This window comes from Pecten maximus, chromosome 6 (genome assembly GCF_902652985.1).
Source record: "Pecten maximus chromosome 6, xPecMax1.1, whole genome shotgun sequence".
Classification (NCBI taxonomy): Eukaryota; Metazoa; Mollusca; class Bivalvia; order Pectinida; family Pectinidae; genus Pecten; species Pecten maximus.
The window spans coordinates 45333354-45350926 of NC_047020.1; the positions used below are offsets into that span (position 1 = coordinate 45333354).

At 37.1% G+C, this 17573-nt stretch overlaps 1 protein-coding gene across 7 annotated transcripts in view; it reads left to right on the plus strand.

Moving 5' to 3' along the window:
* The window catches only part of LOC117329882 (protocadherin beta-2-like), an 89482-nt gene extending 73648 nt beyond the window's left edge, over window positions 1-15834 (plus strand). For 5 of the 7 annotated variants that reach the window (XM_033888090.1, XM_033888087.1, XM_033888089.1 and 2 more), the window contains 4 exons: window positions 9599-9743; window positions 12198-12783; window positions 13097-13189; window positions 14472-15834. In XM_033888090.1, the coding sequence (XP_033743981.1) occupies window positions 9599-9743; window positions 12198-12502 (450 nt within the window). In that variant the 3' untranslated portion in view covers window positions 12503-12783; window positions 13097-13189; window positions 14472-15834. The remainder of the gene's footprint in view (window positions 1-9598; window positions 9744-12197; window positions 12784-13096; window positions 13190-14471) is intronic. The other 2 variants (XM_033888092.1, XM_033888091.1) reach the window with 2 other exon arrangements.
* Window positions 15835-17573: the final 1739 nt, after the last annotated feature.

A 17573-nucleotide genomic window follows, 5' to 3' on the forward strand; every position in this document is an offset into this window, starting at 1 on the left:
TGTACTGTAGTCCCGGACCTCTAATGTAATATAGTCCCGGACCTCTAATGTAATATAGTCCCGGACCTCTAATGTACTGTAGTCCCGGACCTCTAATGTACTGTAGTCCAGGACCTCTAATGTAATGTAGTCCCGGACCTCTAATGTAATGTAGTCCCGGACCTCTAATGTACTGTAGTCCCGGACCTCTAATGTACTGTAGTCCCGGACCTCTAATGTACTGTAGTCCCGGACCTCTAATGTACTGTCGTCCCGGACCTCTAATGTATTGTAGTCCTGGCCGTCAAATAATTAAGAAATAGAATATGGTCTATTTTGATGACACGTCCCAAAGTGTCGTAAAGGAAGTTTGGTTAATTATTTTCAAAGCAATGTAACGAACATAAAAGCATAAAATAACTTACAACAAGAAATATCTTTAAAAAAGAAATATCTTTAAAAAAAATAAACGGCATAGTTTTAATGCTGGTGGTTATAATGTAAAACTACTGGTGAAATAAATTAACGAACTACGATGTAATTAATAAATGCGCAGTTTCATCACGGATAACAAAATTATATCAGCTTGAATCATTTTTGGTGATAATAGATGCATCCACTTATTCAACTTAAAAACTCAATTTAAAAGGGACATCACGGTAACAACGTTGCAATTTTCACTGAATGTACGCGTTTTGTTCCTTTCCAGTTATGTTTCTGTGCTGTCCCAATGTTGACAGTCAATCCCTATGTCCAGCTTGACCACTCGATTTAGTTGGGAATCCCCCTCTAAATTTAGCGCGGAAATTATTCTTAAATCATTACATGACTGTTTTGAAATCGTGGCAACACAAACACACGATAGTTTACAAGGCGATATCTATATTCCACCTGGGTTAGTTGGATAACGATATTATACATAGTGGTTTAAATGTTAAATAACACGTTCTGTATATATTACGGCACATATTTATGTGTAAATAAGTGTAAACACTTTTCATATAGTATAGTGACAGTATCGATGTACTGGTACAGACTGTATAAATATTACCGAGTTTGTGGAACTTTTACCGAGTTTGTGTGAATATTACCGAGTTTGTGGAACTATTAACGAGTTTGTATGAATATCACCGAGTTTGTGTAAATATTACCGAGATTGTCATGACCTACTATCAAACAATCAAGCAGAATACGAGCGGCGTCCGTATTACTGCTGTTTTCATGTTTGAACTGTTACAATCTATTGTACTGCTTCCCAAGGTTAATTCTAGGATTGTGTTTGACCCATTTTCCCATTATTCTCTTCATTGCGGAAGCTGTTATCGTTTTCAACTGCAGTCGATTCACATTGGAAGCCATTTTTGTTCCCATGTGTTATCGTATATGTCACAAAATTTGCATATTCAGAGTGATAACCTTTTGATAATTGATGTTTTTATGTACATACATCATCAAATTCGAATGGTTATTGTTCAGAAGGTTATTTTTTTAAAAGATATACCCAATAATATGATAAAAAATACAAAATAAATATTGGTTTACCGTGAGGTCCATTTAACTTTGTTCCGTTTTTAACTGTATATCTGCATTTTGTATTGACCGCTACATTGACCAATCACATACTTCATCTTGACAAGTAACGCCACCTGTCGCGTCATATCCGGGGCCAAAACAAAATCAGACAGCTATGCCGAAAAACTATTTCACAAAATATCAGACTTTGAGAAAATATGTACTGCGTCGTAGTAATGCCAGGACAGTTAATAAAAGTGCTGTAGGCTAGGGTTACTGTTATCGATTGGTTCGCTAACCACGTCAAGCTCCCTTGATAAACTCATACGTATTTATATCCACGTGTAAAGCACGTGTATCTCACCTAATACAATTCATTATAAATCCTTTATAACAAAGTTATCTCCCCTTATTAAAAATGAGTCAAACAGTTGTCTTCCTTCTTCATTTGTGCTGCGCCATTGAAACGTTCTTTTTTAAGAACTCGGATGTGTCGCAGCGGTATAAGCTGCGGGTATTTCTAGCTAGGCGATTGGGTGCCGTAGATCGTGAGTTCGAGGCCCGGTCAGGGCACGAGTCAAAAAGTTGTCTTCCTTCGTCATTTGTGTTGCTTAGTTATATATATACATGTATATACGATGTAGCCGCGAAAGTACAGGGAGACAGTAGATCTGTGTTTGACTTTTTATTGTATTAGTATTTACCGTCATATGGACACGTTAACTTTATCCTATATATACATGTATGTATGATTTATCCTCATAGTGTATTAGTTAGTTTTTCATTTTCTTTTTTCAAAAATATTACTGATTAAAATTTCTCCAGAAAGTTTGGAACTCTTTTAAAAAGGAGGTAAATATCAAAAAAGGTAATGATGTCCTTAATTACGGAGTGTACGTTACATAAAACACGTAAATACATGTAATTAAAACCGCCATAGCATTGTGGTCGCATCACGCGATGTGGTCATAGTTGAAAGACCCGGATGATGTCGAAGTAGAGTATATATGTAGATATCCGACCGAGATGATAGAGATATTGGCAGGGATCATTGTCTGTAGTCCCCTTGGGATCCAAGTGGTGTTTGCTCTTTGTAAGAGATATGGGTTAGATCACGAACATTCTTTGATATGTGTTTCAAAAATTCCCCATTGGTATTCAAGCAATATATACATGTACGGTATACTACAAAACTTGCGTAACAAAGCCACGACGTGCCTCGGACATGTGTGTTGATACGCGGTGAGCACGCGCATACCTATCGGTGTATGTAAAGCGAATATTTCCACAAAAAAGCAATACTATATCGGAAGTAATCTAGGGTTAGCTCAGATTGTCTTTCTATGAGAACAGATCGATTGCAGTTTTACGAGCCTCTATCGACGGGCGGCTGAGTACCTCGGTATTAATATTTTAAAAGTTTGTCATTTTCTGGGTCAGTACCGAGATAGGAAACTAGAATACCGTTACCAAAGATTTGTTAGCTTAGCAAATTTAAATAAGAAATTATGTATTTAAAACAACATTGTCTTCTGTTGGTCAGTTCTAATCGCAATACCTGGGTTTCATTTGAATTTTTTCACTTCATTAATTTTGCATGCACTTCTGGCTTTGATATAATAATGTAATTCTCATCAGACTTTGACATTATAATGTAATCATCACGAGACTTTGACATTATGATGTAATCATCACCAGATTTTGACATTATAATTTAATCATCACCAGACTTTGACATTATGATGTAATCCTCGCGAGATTTTGACATTATAATGTCATCATCACCCGACTTTGACATTATAATGTAATCATCACCAGACATTGACATTATGATGTAATCATCACCAGATTTTGACATTATAATGTAATCATCACCAGACTTTGACATTACAATGTAATCATCACCAGACTTTGACATTATAATGTCATCCTCACCAGACATTGACAGTATGATGTAATCCTCGCGAGACTTTGACATTATGATGTAATTCTCGCGAGACATTGACATTATAATGTAATCCTCGCGAGACTTTGACATTATGATGTAATCATCACCAGACATTGACATTATAATGTAATCATCACCAGACATTGACAGTATGATGTAATCCTCGCGAGACTTTGACATTATAATGTAATCCTCGCGAGACTTTGACATTATAATGTAATCATCACCAGACATTGACATTATAATGTAATCCTCGCGAGAATTTGACTTACACAATCCACGGCTATCAGGTTATAACGAGTTTTTGTCGTAGACAACCTCCTTGTGTACTGCTGACAAGGATGGATCCCCTGATAGCCACAATATAAAAACAGATATTTATGTGACAGCTTCTGAGATTCTCATCAGTTTAAACCCATATTTATTATTCTTTCTCATTCTATCCGAAATCTTATGTCTGTCCTCTTATAAACTAGTACCAGTCCGAGGTTAGCGCTCCAAGACCAACCCCCCACAAAAAAAAAAAAAAAGGGGGGGGGGGGGGGGGGGGGTACTGAATTTAGTGTTCTGGTATAATTAAGAGTTATTAATATATATTCATTACGATAATTATTTGTCTGTAATCGTATTTCTATGATCGTTGACACGACACATCTTGACATAACCCGTATATGTTTTTACATATGTATAATATGTTACAGCAAATTACAGAAATGTTAACATTCAACAAAATGAAATAATGATTAAGTTACAATTTTACAACTACACCTAAGAAATAAAACAGTATCCCGGACCAGTAGAAGACACTATTCTTAGTAATTAAATTGCCGTTTTGGCGTGGATTTTTTTTGTTCGAATTCGTTTAGGCCTAATATCCGCAAAATAAACTACAATAGAATGGGTCCGAGATCTTGGGGGGAAAACAACTTCACTATTACACAAAACTTTAACCAACGTAACTTAATTTTAAGTGCGATAGAAATGTCGCATCTTAATACTGTAAATACAAAAAAAAATCTTCCCTGGACTGACAGGATCTGTAGACCGACAGAGGCCGTGTTTGCTTTTTATTAGTGTGTCTTGTAAATTAATAGGAAGTTATTTCGCGTCCTTGAATTACACCTGATATAATATACTTAGTATCGACCGGCCGGCGTAAAATGGCAATCAAAGAGTGTCAGACGATAGGGCCAGATATCATGTTATGGCTAAAATTACGTTCGATTCGATATACAACGGTTTAATTGTGTTTGAAATAATCGCAGATCGATATGCTGATGCATTTCGTTGCAGGTTAAACCAGATTCGTGGAGATGGAGGTCATTTCATGGGTAGCGGTGCTGTCCCGCATAAAAAAACTGGTATAATTACATCATTTTGTCGTCAATGTTGATTTCCTCTGTGGTAACATGTCCTGTATAGTCGTATAAACAAGCATTACCCTATCTGTAAGACAGATTCCGGAAGTAGCGCCATTAGTTATATGAAAGGTCGAATCCTCGCGACAGACACCCAAGTCTCTCGTGCTGACATGCCACTAATGTCCGGGGGGAGTGCACGTGGTCTATACAACCTTGGCTCTTCGGCTGATCCAGGCTTTTCTACATTTCTTTATTCAAGAATGAAAACGGTAATTGATATCGTCTGATGTTCATTTAATAAACAGTAAAATTGGTTTGTATAAATCACGAGCGCGCGACGGATCGATAGCCAATCACAGCGCGGGCGGCTGGGACAGCACCACCTTGCATGAGTTATCGCCCATTTCTGCAAGACAAAACTCGAGATAATTGCAATTAGGATCTGTAGGGAGTGGTCAGTTTCGACTGACCGTTGTATACCAACTGGTACCGTCATTATAGTAATTGATCGTTATTATGATTGACTGCTGGCTTTCATGATTTAAAATTAAGTTTGTATTGGAGCAGACGGAGGAAACTTGAAAGTTATTTAGTTTTAGTGGAATGTTTTCTCCCTTGACGACATTAGCGTGGTGTTGATGGTTGTTGGACTGACATTTGGGGGTGCAGTCCATCAAACGACGTGCGCTGGGACCTTACCATCCCGCTGTTTGTACCGGAACCGGCTGATTACTCCGTTTTAATTAGACGATGGCTGTGGGGTCGACCATAATGCCCCCGATAACGGGGCCTAATCTTCAAACACAGTAGCCGGACGGACCCACTTGTTAGTTCTCATGGCGCATATTTCTGGGCAAATGTGCTATCTGCATAGTTTTTAATATCACAAATAGTCCAAACCAATTTGTGGAGTGCTCTGTCGAGATGTAGCTTACGACGGGAATTCGCCATTAACTTTATTACCCCATTATAGCTAATCTTCTTTTCCTAGAAAATGCCACGCTAAACGAAATATGCAAATACACGTACTGAAGTATACAATGAATTAGCTCGGTGGACAGTACAAAGTCTGCCTAGGAAATAGGTGCGTTCGACTAACAACCTGGTATAGAGTGTTCCTGATTTATGGTTACGCCATCCGACATACATATTAGTTTTATGTTCCGGACTAATTGTTGCGCATTCCGATCCATTTATTGGCTGAGTGCTTTGAATATATAGATATTGTCCTCAAGACCATTTTAGTGATGTTATGGACAGCTTACAAGTATGCCGGCCTACCCAGATACTTAGATGTGTGTTCAGGGTATACTTGCACGTGTGGTGGCGCGGCGTCCTTGGACTATCGTCCTTTCAGCGTCAAACATTTTCCTCAAATGTATGAATTGAAATAGTTTCATACCTTTCCACCAGTAATCAAGAGTCTAGGGGTCACGATATTAGACCAGCAGCGCACAGGAAAGTAGGCTTACCAAATTGGTTTAAATGAATGACCTTGACCTTAATTTGAGGGTATATGACACAAATATGTTGACATTTAGGCCTTTTGTAATTGGTTACACTTCCTAATTCCTAGTGTGAAGTTCCTGTGGTATACTGACAACGTTAGATACGTATATGTACTTATATGTGTACGCAATTCGGTCGATGACGCAAACCATTCCTGCCTATATATGGTTCCGGGTTTCCGGGTACGTGTATCTTAACCCAGATTTTAGTAGAGACCTGGTGAGCGTTTGTTCAGGGAATATCACACTTACTGACATCCGTTGTCCGAGTACGTCTGCTACAATTAGGAAGAAAATGTATTTGTTATGATAAGCTTCATTAAAATCATAATTGTCAATATTCACAATAATAAGTGTAAATTGTTTATCTTCCGAAATATTGGTTCAGATAGTCCTCCTATATACAGGGGCTTTGTAGGTTTTCGTTGGGTTTGAGTGAGGAACGAAAAATATGGATAGCTAAACATCCACAAATTCTTCCTCGGAGATAATTGAATTTTGGTTAAAATGATTCCAGATAGTGAAACTCTACTACAAATTAAAGATAACGACGTGCAGCTCAATGGTTTTATAATTAAAATAAATGAAGCAAAGCAACAATTACAATGGAAATGTTTCAAAACTGTATAAGTCATGTGTTCAAAATGTTTTATAATACTGTACTACTCATAAAATATTAGAAAAACTCGAAAAAACAATTTTTTTTGAAATTGGATTCAAATATTCTCCATGATATTTCATTTAACAACTAATGTTAACATGCTTCACATTGATATGTGAGAAGAACAGGGAGAGCTTCACCGGTTTTCAAATTCAAATATTTCATGTTTTTCATCGAATCAATACGAAATATAACGGTCTATTTGAACAGTGTGACTAGATGTGTATCGAGCTGTACAAACATGCTGACATGTCCGTCCTACACCTGTCCCCGGGAGTACAGGTGATGGATTGTCTTTCCCCGGGGTAGGATCTTGTTTATCCATCTCGGAGTCATTTAACCGAAACACCGATTAACCGCTTCCGGCGACTCACTCGCCCTAGCTATATCATGCACATCGGTATATTAACGCTTGATCTGAAATTGAACACTTCCAAAACTATCGGCACGATATCAATGTTATATCAATAATATTAATTGCTTAATTAGGAATCTCTCGAGAAAGATCCTATTAAACGCCGCAGGTCATAAGCTGACATACTTTGAGAAAATGATAGCTAAGCAATAAATATGTATATTTAACTTATCGATCTGAATAATTCAGCACAGATTTTCAAGGCCATGGCTTCACTGATTATAATCCCAGCCTCGAGGAAGTCAAAAAACGTCTGCCACATGTGGCCCCTCCGGATAATGATAGTAACACGACCTCTGTACCTTCAGCAAATTAACTTAAGCATTAGAAACTTAATTAACTTATACACTGAATATATACATTTATGTTTATTCACAAAGATCTTAATATTTCTAAGTACTTTAATGGTGTTGTTTTGTCAGAAGCTGAGTTTTCAATGCTGAAATATGTTTTTTTTAAATTTCGAGTTTGAAAACTTAAAAATTAAGACCAATATAACACTTCAATGCATGTGTTTGAAAGCTAACAAATCTTTCCGCGTGATCACCAGGTGCCTGATGGCAGAAATGCGGCGCGGGTGAGCCGGTGTATGGTTAACAAAACTAAGCATGTTTTTGAGATCTTCCAGAACCCGGTAAAGGTATTATATACCAGCGGCATGTAATGAATAATACAGTTTGTTAATTACAGAACGAATACTCTTTTATTATTTATATCGGGGGATATTTTATATAAAATCACCTCCAAAACTCCAACATATTATTAAATAACTGCAAAAACCGCTTTACAATTTGAAAAATGTATTTGAGGAAATTGTCCTGTGTGAGTTGACGAGAAAAACAACAGGTGTTTAATCCCTCTCAATGTAAACCGGCTGGTTTCTCCTCCGGTTTCTATTTTCTGTGGCATTCCGTTTAAAACGGAGTAATCTCCCCTTGGATAATTGCCCGCACGATCCTAAGAAGCACAGCGGGTCACCCCATTTGACTAATTGCTTTAGCGTCTTGAAGAAAACCCCAGAATGTACTTCTTGTCTTCACATAAGTGTTTGTTTTTTTCTTATTCGTTATATATGATACATTAAATGAAAGCTCATAAATCTCCTATAAATCATAAAATAGCGTTCCGTGAATTGGGGGTATTCGATTGTAAATAATTTTCTGGTGATGCTATTAAACTTGATTCGTTTAAAGTGGAGGATAACGCAGCAATCTTGCAATCACTGTTTTGAAAAAGAGTATTTCTAAAACCCCACAAACGACCCATTACCAGAGCATCAGTTCGGGCGTGCGTATGAAACCAATTATATCTGCCTTTGGCGGGTATCCGTTTTGTTCCGAGTTTAATAGTGGTATGGATCTTGTAAAATTGTTTTTATTTGTTTATTTATTTTTGTTTCTTGATAAGCAAATAATCATAACAGATGGCAAATGAAAGCCACGTGGCATTATCTGGGATGAAAGTTAGCCTATCATTAAATCGGTGGTATTAATTACACTTGACGAAACCTAAACGTGCCAGGGTCTTCCTAGCGAAAATAATCAGATCTGGGAAAGTCTTGAGATGTCTGTGATAAGTTTGAATTTTAATCTGTGTGTTTATTAGGAGTTCAGCAAACGACGATTTTAAAAGTCAGTTTGATGTTGGCGTGTTTCCGTCTCGGGAAATCTATGTAGCTATACCAGCCAACTGGACGAAAACATCACCCCGTCTAACTAAACTTTGACTCAGTGGTGTTCTTTACCAAATTGACACATTCTTCTTGCCATGTTTATTTCCGCCATTGTTTTTATAAGTTTTCTCAAAGTGTTGTCAAACTGTTCGGGTCTCTCCGTAATTATCAGGGGCCAATCATGTGTTTTAATATACATTGTATTCAATTCAAAACTTGACGAATACTCGATTGTTTCTGGTTGGTGTTTCACGTCTGACAGCAATATTGACTTGAAAACCATTTTAGCGTCTCTGCAAAAAAGGCTTTGTCTGCCATAAAGATTAAAACGACATGTCCTTGAGTGAAATATGGTAATAATCCATTAGTTTACAAACAACCGCGCCTCATATCATGTCTTGAGTATCGTAAATATATATGAATATGCATTGCATTGCTTTAGTCAATGTACATTCTGCGTTTTAGCAACCGATATGACATTTTACATCTCACACAGATTGCGTAAAATCAGCGCACTCTATTTAAACTGATTTATGTTTCAGGAGCATGTAAGCCAAGCCTTCCTTAAGCTACAAGACGATAACCACAGTGAGACGTCAGGGGAGACAAACACGAGCGACAGTGGGCGGGGCCTCAGCGATGACGAAGTTCATGGGTCAAGAGGCGGGTCATACAGTAAAGGTAGAGGTGAGTTTTTGTCATTCTCTGGTCACAAGACGGCTGTTTCTGGCACAACCGGGATCAGCAGGTAGTTGACTGGCATAAAATCCTCTCTTTAAGACAAAAACAAGGGACTAGAACTGAGGGTAAATAATTAATTGCAACTGCAATCGAACTTCGTTATTTGGAATTCGGACAATTCGAAGACTGCTTAACTCGAAGTAGACTGGCCACCAGCCCCTAAGTTTTTTGTTAGAATTGCTCCACTAAATTCTAATACTAGATTATCTCCCCCTAGTTTGAAACTTAGAATCAGATATATCCTAGTGACCAAAATCATAAAGGTCAATTTTATTTATAATTTTAATATTCTAGAGACAGGTGACCAGTCTAAACTCGAAGTAAAAATATCAGTTCCGACAATAAAAGAATATACATAAAATGTATTCGATAACCTCGAATGCCCGGGATATCTCATCACATCTCTCATCATATCTCATCATATTTCATTATCTCATCATATTTCATTATCTCATCATATTTCATTATCTCATCATATCTCATTATCTCATCATATCTCATCATACTCATTACTCATCATATCTCATTATCTCATCATACTCATTATCTCATCATATGTCATTATCTCATCATATCTCATTATCTCATCATATCTCATCATATCTCATTATCCCCACTGACCTCAAGATAACGACGTTCCACTCTTAATTAGACATGTTGGTTCCAAGATAAAGTCGTAAAAACACTGGTTTTATTCAAATAAAGGAAAAGGCAGGTCTGGTGTCAGTAATGACGTGAAACTGGCCACTCATCTTGTAGAGGAGTTTAATAAATAAGACCCGGATGTTGTGGACAGAGAGTGAGAGGCGACAAAATGGGGAGAAAAGAATACAAACCACTAACGATGGATGTTTTAAACGCAAAGTCAAATACATAACATTTCTAAATCATACTTACCGTTACAATACAGTGCTATATTTTACCGTTACAATACAGTGCTATATTTTACCATTACAATACAGTGCTATATTTTACCGTTACAATACAGTGCTATATTTTACCATTACAATACAGTGCTATATTTTACCATTACAATACAGTGCTATATTTTACCATTACAATACAGTGCTATATTTTACCATTACAATACAGTGCTATATTTTACCGTTACAATACAGTGCTATATTTTACAATTACAATACAGTGCTATATTTTACCATTACAATACAGTGCTATATTTTACCATTACAATACAGTGCTATATTTTACCATTGCATTAAACAGCGCTATATTTTACCGAGGCACATGATTGTTAGCATTGCTTCTGTGAATTTAAGTCTATGGTCGACAGTTTTTATTGATAAATATAAGTATATATATACATTTTTATTTGATGAGTTAAACTTGGGTTAGTATGACGACACCGTGACCTTCAGCCATTGTGAATATAACCCATATACATTCACACCGTCAGGACTACTACGCATGCCCAGTTCATGCTCAAAAATCGGGTCCATATCATGTCAGCAAAGGAAAATCTAAGGTCAAAGTTGAATGAGTAAACAATATGAGAACGGTTTCCTGTTAAACATATAGAATATATCTATATCTTTATACATATAGGCCGTGTTTTTCTTTGAAAACAGAAACGACTGGTTTATTGAGGTGAAGATCAAATGAGATTAAAAAATACTTTCGAAAGAGGCGGGTTCGGTTTGTAAAATGTTTCCTTAGGGACAATGGATGACAATGCCGGAGATATGGGGGTGAACTATAAAATTTCGTCGTGTATTAATGACTACAGAAAAGTTCATTTGTATGAGGTTAAACGTCAAAGTGCAAGGATACACATCGGCAGTATAATCCATAAATATTTGTACTTTCAGCGTGGAAATGTCTTCTAAACAACAATCGTCTGTTAATGACGTCACATGGGGGCTAGAGTAATATTGCCACCAATATTGGTTCAATTTTAGAGAAAGGACTGCGAGGCATAAAAACGAGCATATAAGACAAACACATTGCCGTAAACAAAAACGTCGATTAACCAATAAATCATTTTAACTGTAAATATTATGAGTTAGATAATATTAACGTAGAAAAAAATCTCTAGTATCAGGCGCTAATACGAAATAGGCAACGGTGTCGCGTTCTCGCCTCGCGCTGCCCGTGTCTGGCACGTGTTGTAGATAAGACCACACAAATACAGCCCAATACGGACAGAGCGTACATCACAGCAGAGAAGAAAATAGCCTTTCAACCCTTATATTATCTCTAAAACAAGAGAAAACAGCTGTTCAATACATCAAAATTTTATCTTCAAATTAATGATGAAATATTTAAGTCATTGAGAGATTCGTTGTCTGACAAAGTCCACTAAATCATTAACATCATGACGTGTATCTTGTTATGTTTTACGACCACATCAAAGACATGACCATGTACTCTTCATTTTTTCAGTCGTCCCTAAAAGTAAACCGAACATGGAGGTGAACGTGTACCAGAACCAGAACACATTCTTCCCGGATGGACGTGAACCAATCTCCCCAATATCTCTTCCACGGTTCACTGCTTACCCCCCATACACCTCCAACAACGGACGATACCAAGGTGACACCGGAAGTAGCTACGCGGTACATAGACCTCTACAAACTTTCCATTTTGGGACAAAATCTTCATCCATTGATGACGATAGTGGGTCTACTTCCGGTATCCACACGATGGACGAGGATTTTACGGCACACTTAAAAGACAGTGTTATATAGCAAAAAGGAATCATTTTCTACGTCATAAACAACATATTGTTTCGTGATTTTAATGTGATAACTTGAGTTTCTGTGATATTATTTAATTTTATACGTAAACAATATATTCTAAAGCAATGTAGCCAATCAGAAGCTGTTTCCAAATCCAAGGAATAGAAACTTGTGAACGTTTTCGAATGACCGGAAATGGAGCTCGAATACACAGCGGAAGTGTTCATACAACGGATGGGCCCAGCAGTATGCTCGAAGCGTGTGGCGGACAGAAGCCTCAAGCAGGCGAGGTAAATCACAATGGTTTTTTTATACTACTCAGAACAACAGATTTCTCTTACGAACTGCAGCCAGAGTACACATTCTAAGAAATGAGTAAAACAACCCAACATCTCAACAAGGGACATGTTTAATCAGACAAACCATAGATTCGAGTAGTTGGCTTTACGCCGTAGATATACACATATCGATCTCGACGTCTAAAAATGGTGTTTTTGTAAGGTAAATCGTGGTCCTTTCGGTACGGGAGTATTCTTCACATCATACCAAGTAATGAAAACAGATGTATGGGGAGTAACCTTGTGTGCTTTACTGCCATTCCAGACACGTTGTCCGCTGGTATGCCTCGGCACACGAGACCTCTTCACCGGATATGACGTTGTCTGCATTTTGTCAGTATGGCTTCCATTTGGCACGGTAAGCTAAAGATTTTTAACTACAAATAAACGTACACACTTCAGATATATCAAAAACAAAAACATTGATAAATTAATCTTTCTGCCGATCAATTTTTGTATTCATAAATGACAAAGACGTATTCAATCACTGTGTAGTAGTTTAGCTTTCCACCAGTTGTTTTATCAACGTGGAGCTTCCCATACCCTAAACCCAATGTTACTTTTCTTCTAATTATACCAGTTTTTAATTAGTAGTTGATTTCATTTGCTTTAAATTAAATCACAAAAGTAACAAAGCGCAAATTATCTAATTTGAAAGCGCGCATGGGTGAGCTTTTCTTGTTTTCGTTGATAAATTTCCGTTTATATGACGGGATTAGCTTGAAAATGGGAGAGGGATTTACAAACCCCCCCCCCACACACACACACACACACACACACACACACACACACACACACACACTCCTCCCATCAATAATTAATATGTATAGCATTTTGTAGTTAGTAAAATATCTTTTTACATTGCAAATTGACTAATTTCAAGGTTGTTTTTCTTCAAATCCAAGGAAAAGATGGAAAATGTGACAACGCTTAGCGCTTAATGTCAAAAGCTAGCAGGCGAATAATTCGGTTGGAAGAGAGAGAGATTGCTGGAGGGTGAAAGGGTTATATATGTCATTAGCTCATGAAGACGAGCTCACATATCGATCTTAGACTTTTTGGTTTGGTTACATGTTTTGTTATGTATGCAAATTTTCTCTAGGGGGTAACGTTAGGCATTGTTAAATTTCTACTGTGATAAAACCGTGCCTAAACGGTGGATTAATTTCACTGAACTACCCTCTTCTGTCGTAATCTGTGCAGCTTTGGCTAGGCAACATACTGCTCCCATGACGTGATAGATTTTGGTAGACCTCGAGATGTTAATGATCGTACAATACAATCGCTTTGTCAGGCACGTCGCTATTTAAAAGATAGTTGTTGTATGAAGCTGTGTAGCGGAGAAATTTGGTCTATGTTCCCTTCCTTAACACGTATATGCCTTCTGGAAACGTTCTGTATTTAAACTACGGTTTGACAATAATAGGTAGCAGATCACTTATGCTTTAAGATTTTTTTTTTTTTTAAATTTGGGTCGACGATAATGGAAGTTTATAGCCTGTCAGTCGAAACCGACTTGTTTTATCTGGCATCGGTCACATTGAAAGCCTTCCCGTGTTTTTATCTGCCTCAAGGAAGTGAACCATGTTTTTATATTTTCTTAACTGTTTTTTCAACTTTCAATTTCATTTGCTTTTTAGATTCTGTGGGACGCCCATCCGATAAACGAGGGATTGTTGATCGCACCAACCACGCCCAGGATTAAAACAAATCTCTGTGACATTGTTCAAACTTAAGCAGAATGGAGGATTTTTATTTGCAGTCTTAGCGCGTGTTTTTGTAGTGTTAACTTGAAAGCATGTACCTTGTCCAATTGTGCCAAATTAGTATTGTCCGGTAATAGGGCTTTTCAAATCACCATTATGGTGTCCCTGAGATACTGAGGACATCCATGGTTTCTAGCACAATCTTACTTGTATTTTTTACCAAGGGACCACACAAAATATTTATTTCAGCATCGTATATAAACCCTTACCCATACGAATACAACACGAAAAGCTACACAATCATATCATATTCATCCTTTCATATATAAACAAAATCGTCCCATACAAACATTTGGCGATTGGTCAAGTAATTTTGAATAATTTGTTTGCTAATGTCTCAATCTCACGTGCTCAAGAGATATTTTTGGTACATTTATATACGATTTCTCTAAAGATGTACGTGTATATCTTGATAATATGGAGTTACCTTACTAATCTCAACATGTCGGATTGGAGGATGGTGTCGGATTAAAGAGTTTCGATGTGTGTGATGGCATTCGAAATAAGGAAGTTTTATGACCAGCTTGTGTTGAGCTCCGACTGTGAATAATGTGAACATCCCTCAATCTTACCGTGAATATCTAACTTTGTTGAAATGTCAGTTTATACAGATGTAATTTCATACATGTATAAGGCTATGTTTCAAGAAATCATATTTACACAGAGTAAAAACTTGATTTTTATTTTGGCCAAGATATGACATTTACCCGTCAGGGAATCATGGAAATATATTAAAGTTTTGGTAAAATGAAACCTGTATAATAAACCTGACTTTGCCGACACTGTACGGGACCGAGTCAATGTATCGGATATGACACTGTGTCGGTAAAATCAGGGTGTCGGATAAGTCAGTGTGTCCCGATATGACAGTGTGTCGGAAAGGTCAGTGTGTCGGATATGACAGAGTGTCGGTAAGGTCAGTGTATCGGATATGATAGTGTGTCGGTAAAGTCAGTGTGTCGGAAATGACAGCGTGTCGGTAAAGTCACTGTTTGCATTGTCAGTGGAACATATCACCGTTCTTCTGGATAAAGTTGGATTATACAGAATACCGTTGATGTCATTGGTCGGTAAAGTCAGTGGTCGGTAAAGTCAGTTGTCGGTAAAGTCAGGTTTACTGTATTTTGTAATACCATCAGCTTTCAGAGTCTATTAAGTTCTAATACTCATCAACCAGCGGACCTCTTACGGTACCGAAGGCTGGCGTATATTTGTACTATTAAAAACCTATATGAAGTCCATTTGTTGTGTTCTTTATGTTCAAAGAAAGACCAATATCCGAATGTTGACAGGAATACTGATAAATAGTGACATCTTAGTGAGATATAGTGACACGTTCTCTAGGTGAAAGCTCTTTGAGGAAATTACTCTAAAATTATTTACAATAAATCTATGTATAGACCTAAAAATCAATTAAAACGATGAGAAGGAAATCCAAGGTCCATTACCGTCGCTGTTCGGAACACTCCAAGTTATTGCCATCTTATAGCACGCGGAGGTCATTCGAGTCGATTCGGCTATATGAATGTATATAAAACTCTCTTTATGTGTAATAAAACAAAGCAGACAAGCGTTCTTGTGAATCTGATATAGTAGCTGGAAAAACAATCGCCGGCAAGAAGATTCCGGAATGGACTTATTTTGTCACTCTTTTATATGATATGGTTTGACTTGATAATATCCAATGTATTTAAATCTTGTATTGTTTCTATTGTGTTACGACCTTGCTCTACAAAACTATCAATAGATCAACATATTCACTTCAAACACTGTCATCTCATATGACAACATTTAATATCGCTTTATTCAAGAGTTATCTCCCCAATCTCATACTTCCGGCTTTGATGTTTTGGCGATTTAGTCACTATGGAACGATCTAGTACCGACCATTGACGTCATTACCGTAATTGTCTCCGGTCCGTATTGCCATAAATGCGCCAGTCGAAATTACAATTGATTGATCAAAACATTGCAGAGCTCAAATAACACTGTTCGGAAAAAAACACTATCACCGACAAGCATGTAAGTCGGGGAATTTGATTGGCTAGAAATGTGCTGGACCGGACAGAAAACACCTTTAGTTCCGGCGTTGTCATTTGTGGGTGTTAGTGATAATGTTACTGCAATTTTATTGTCGTCGAATAGTTGATGGGTTCAGTGTTACGAGATCATGTATAAGTTGGATCACGGAATCCTCCATGATGGAATGTTCTTGTAAGTTGTGCCTTTTCATCTTGTAACTGATTTGGCAAATAAAGACATTTAAACTAAATGCATACGTGTACAAATATACAGTTATTATGACCATTTCAGCAATAAATATAATTTTCACCAAATAATGATTCAACTTCAGAGCTAGATATAGTAGAGTGAACCATTAGTTAAACCATGTCGTACAGCTGCTTCGTTCGCATAGGAATATAACTAAAACCACACGGACTTGGCACGAATTTTCATTCCACGGTCAATATAGTCATATGGACAGTAGACGTCGTGAAAAAGTTCCTGTGACTGAAAAGGGTTCTTTGCTGAGCGTCGGCAAAACAAATATAAGCGAATAAGCGTTCAGACAACATGCATTGTAAGTAAAATTCTTACATTACCAACCATTACTAAATGAACGTAGTTTGTTTCAATATCTAATATACAATCAATCGATTGTTCTTTCCAAATCCATGAAGAAAACAGTTCTCGAAACTCTTACGTGTAAGCGCAGTTCAAAAACAATACAGACATAACAACAAAACAATACAGACAACAACAAAACAATACAGAAATATCAACAAAACAATACAGACATAACAACAAAACAATAAAGACATAACAACAAAACAATACAGACAACAACAAAACAATACAGACAACAACAAAACAATACAGACATAACAAAACAATACAGACATAACAACAAAACAATACAGACATAACAACAAAACAATACAGACATAACAACAAAACAATACAGACAACAACAAC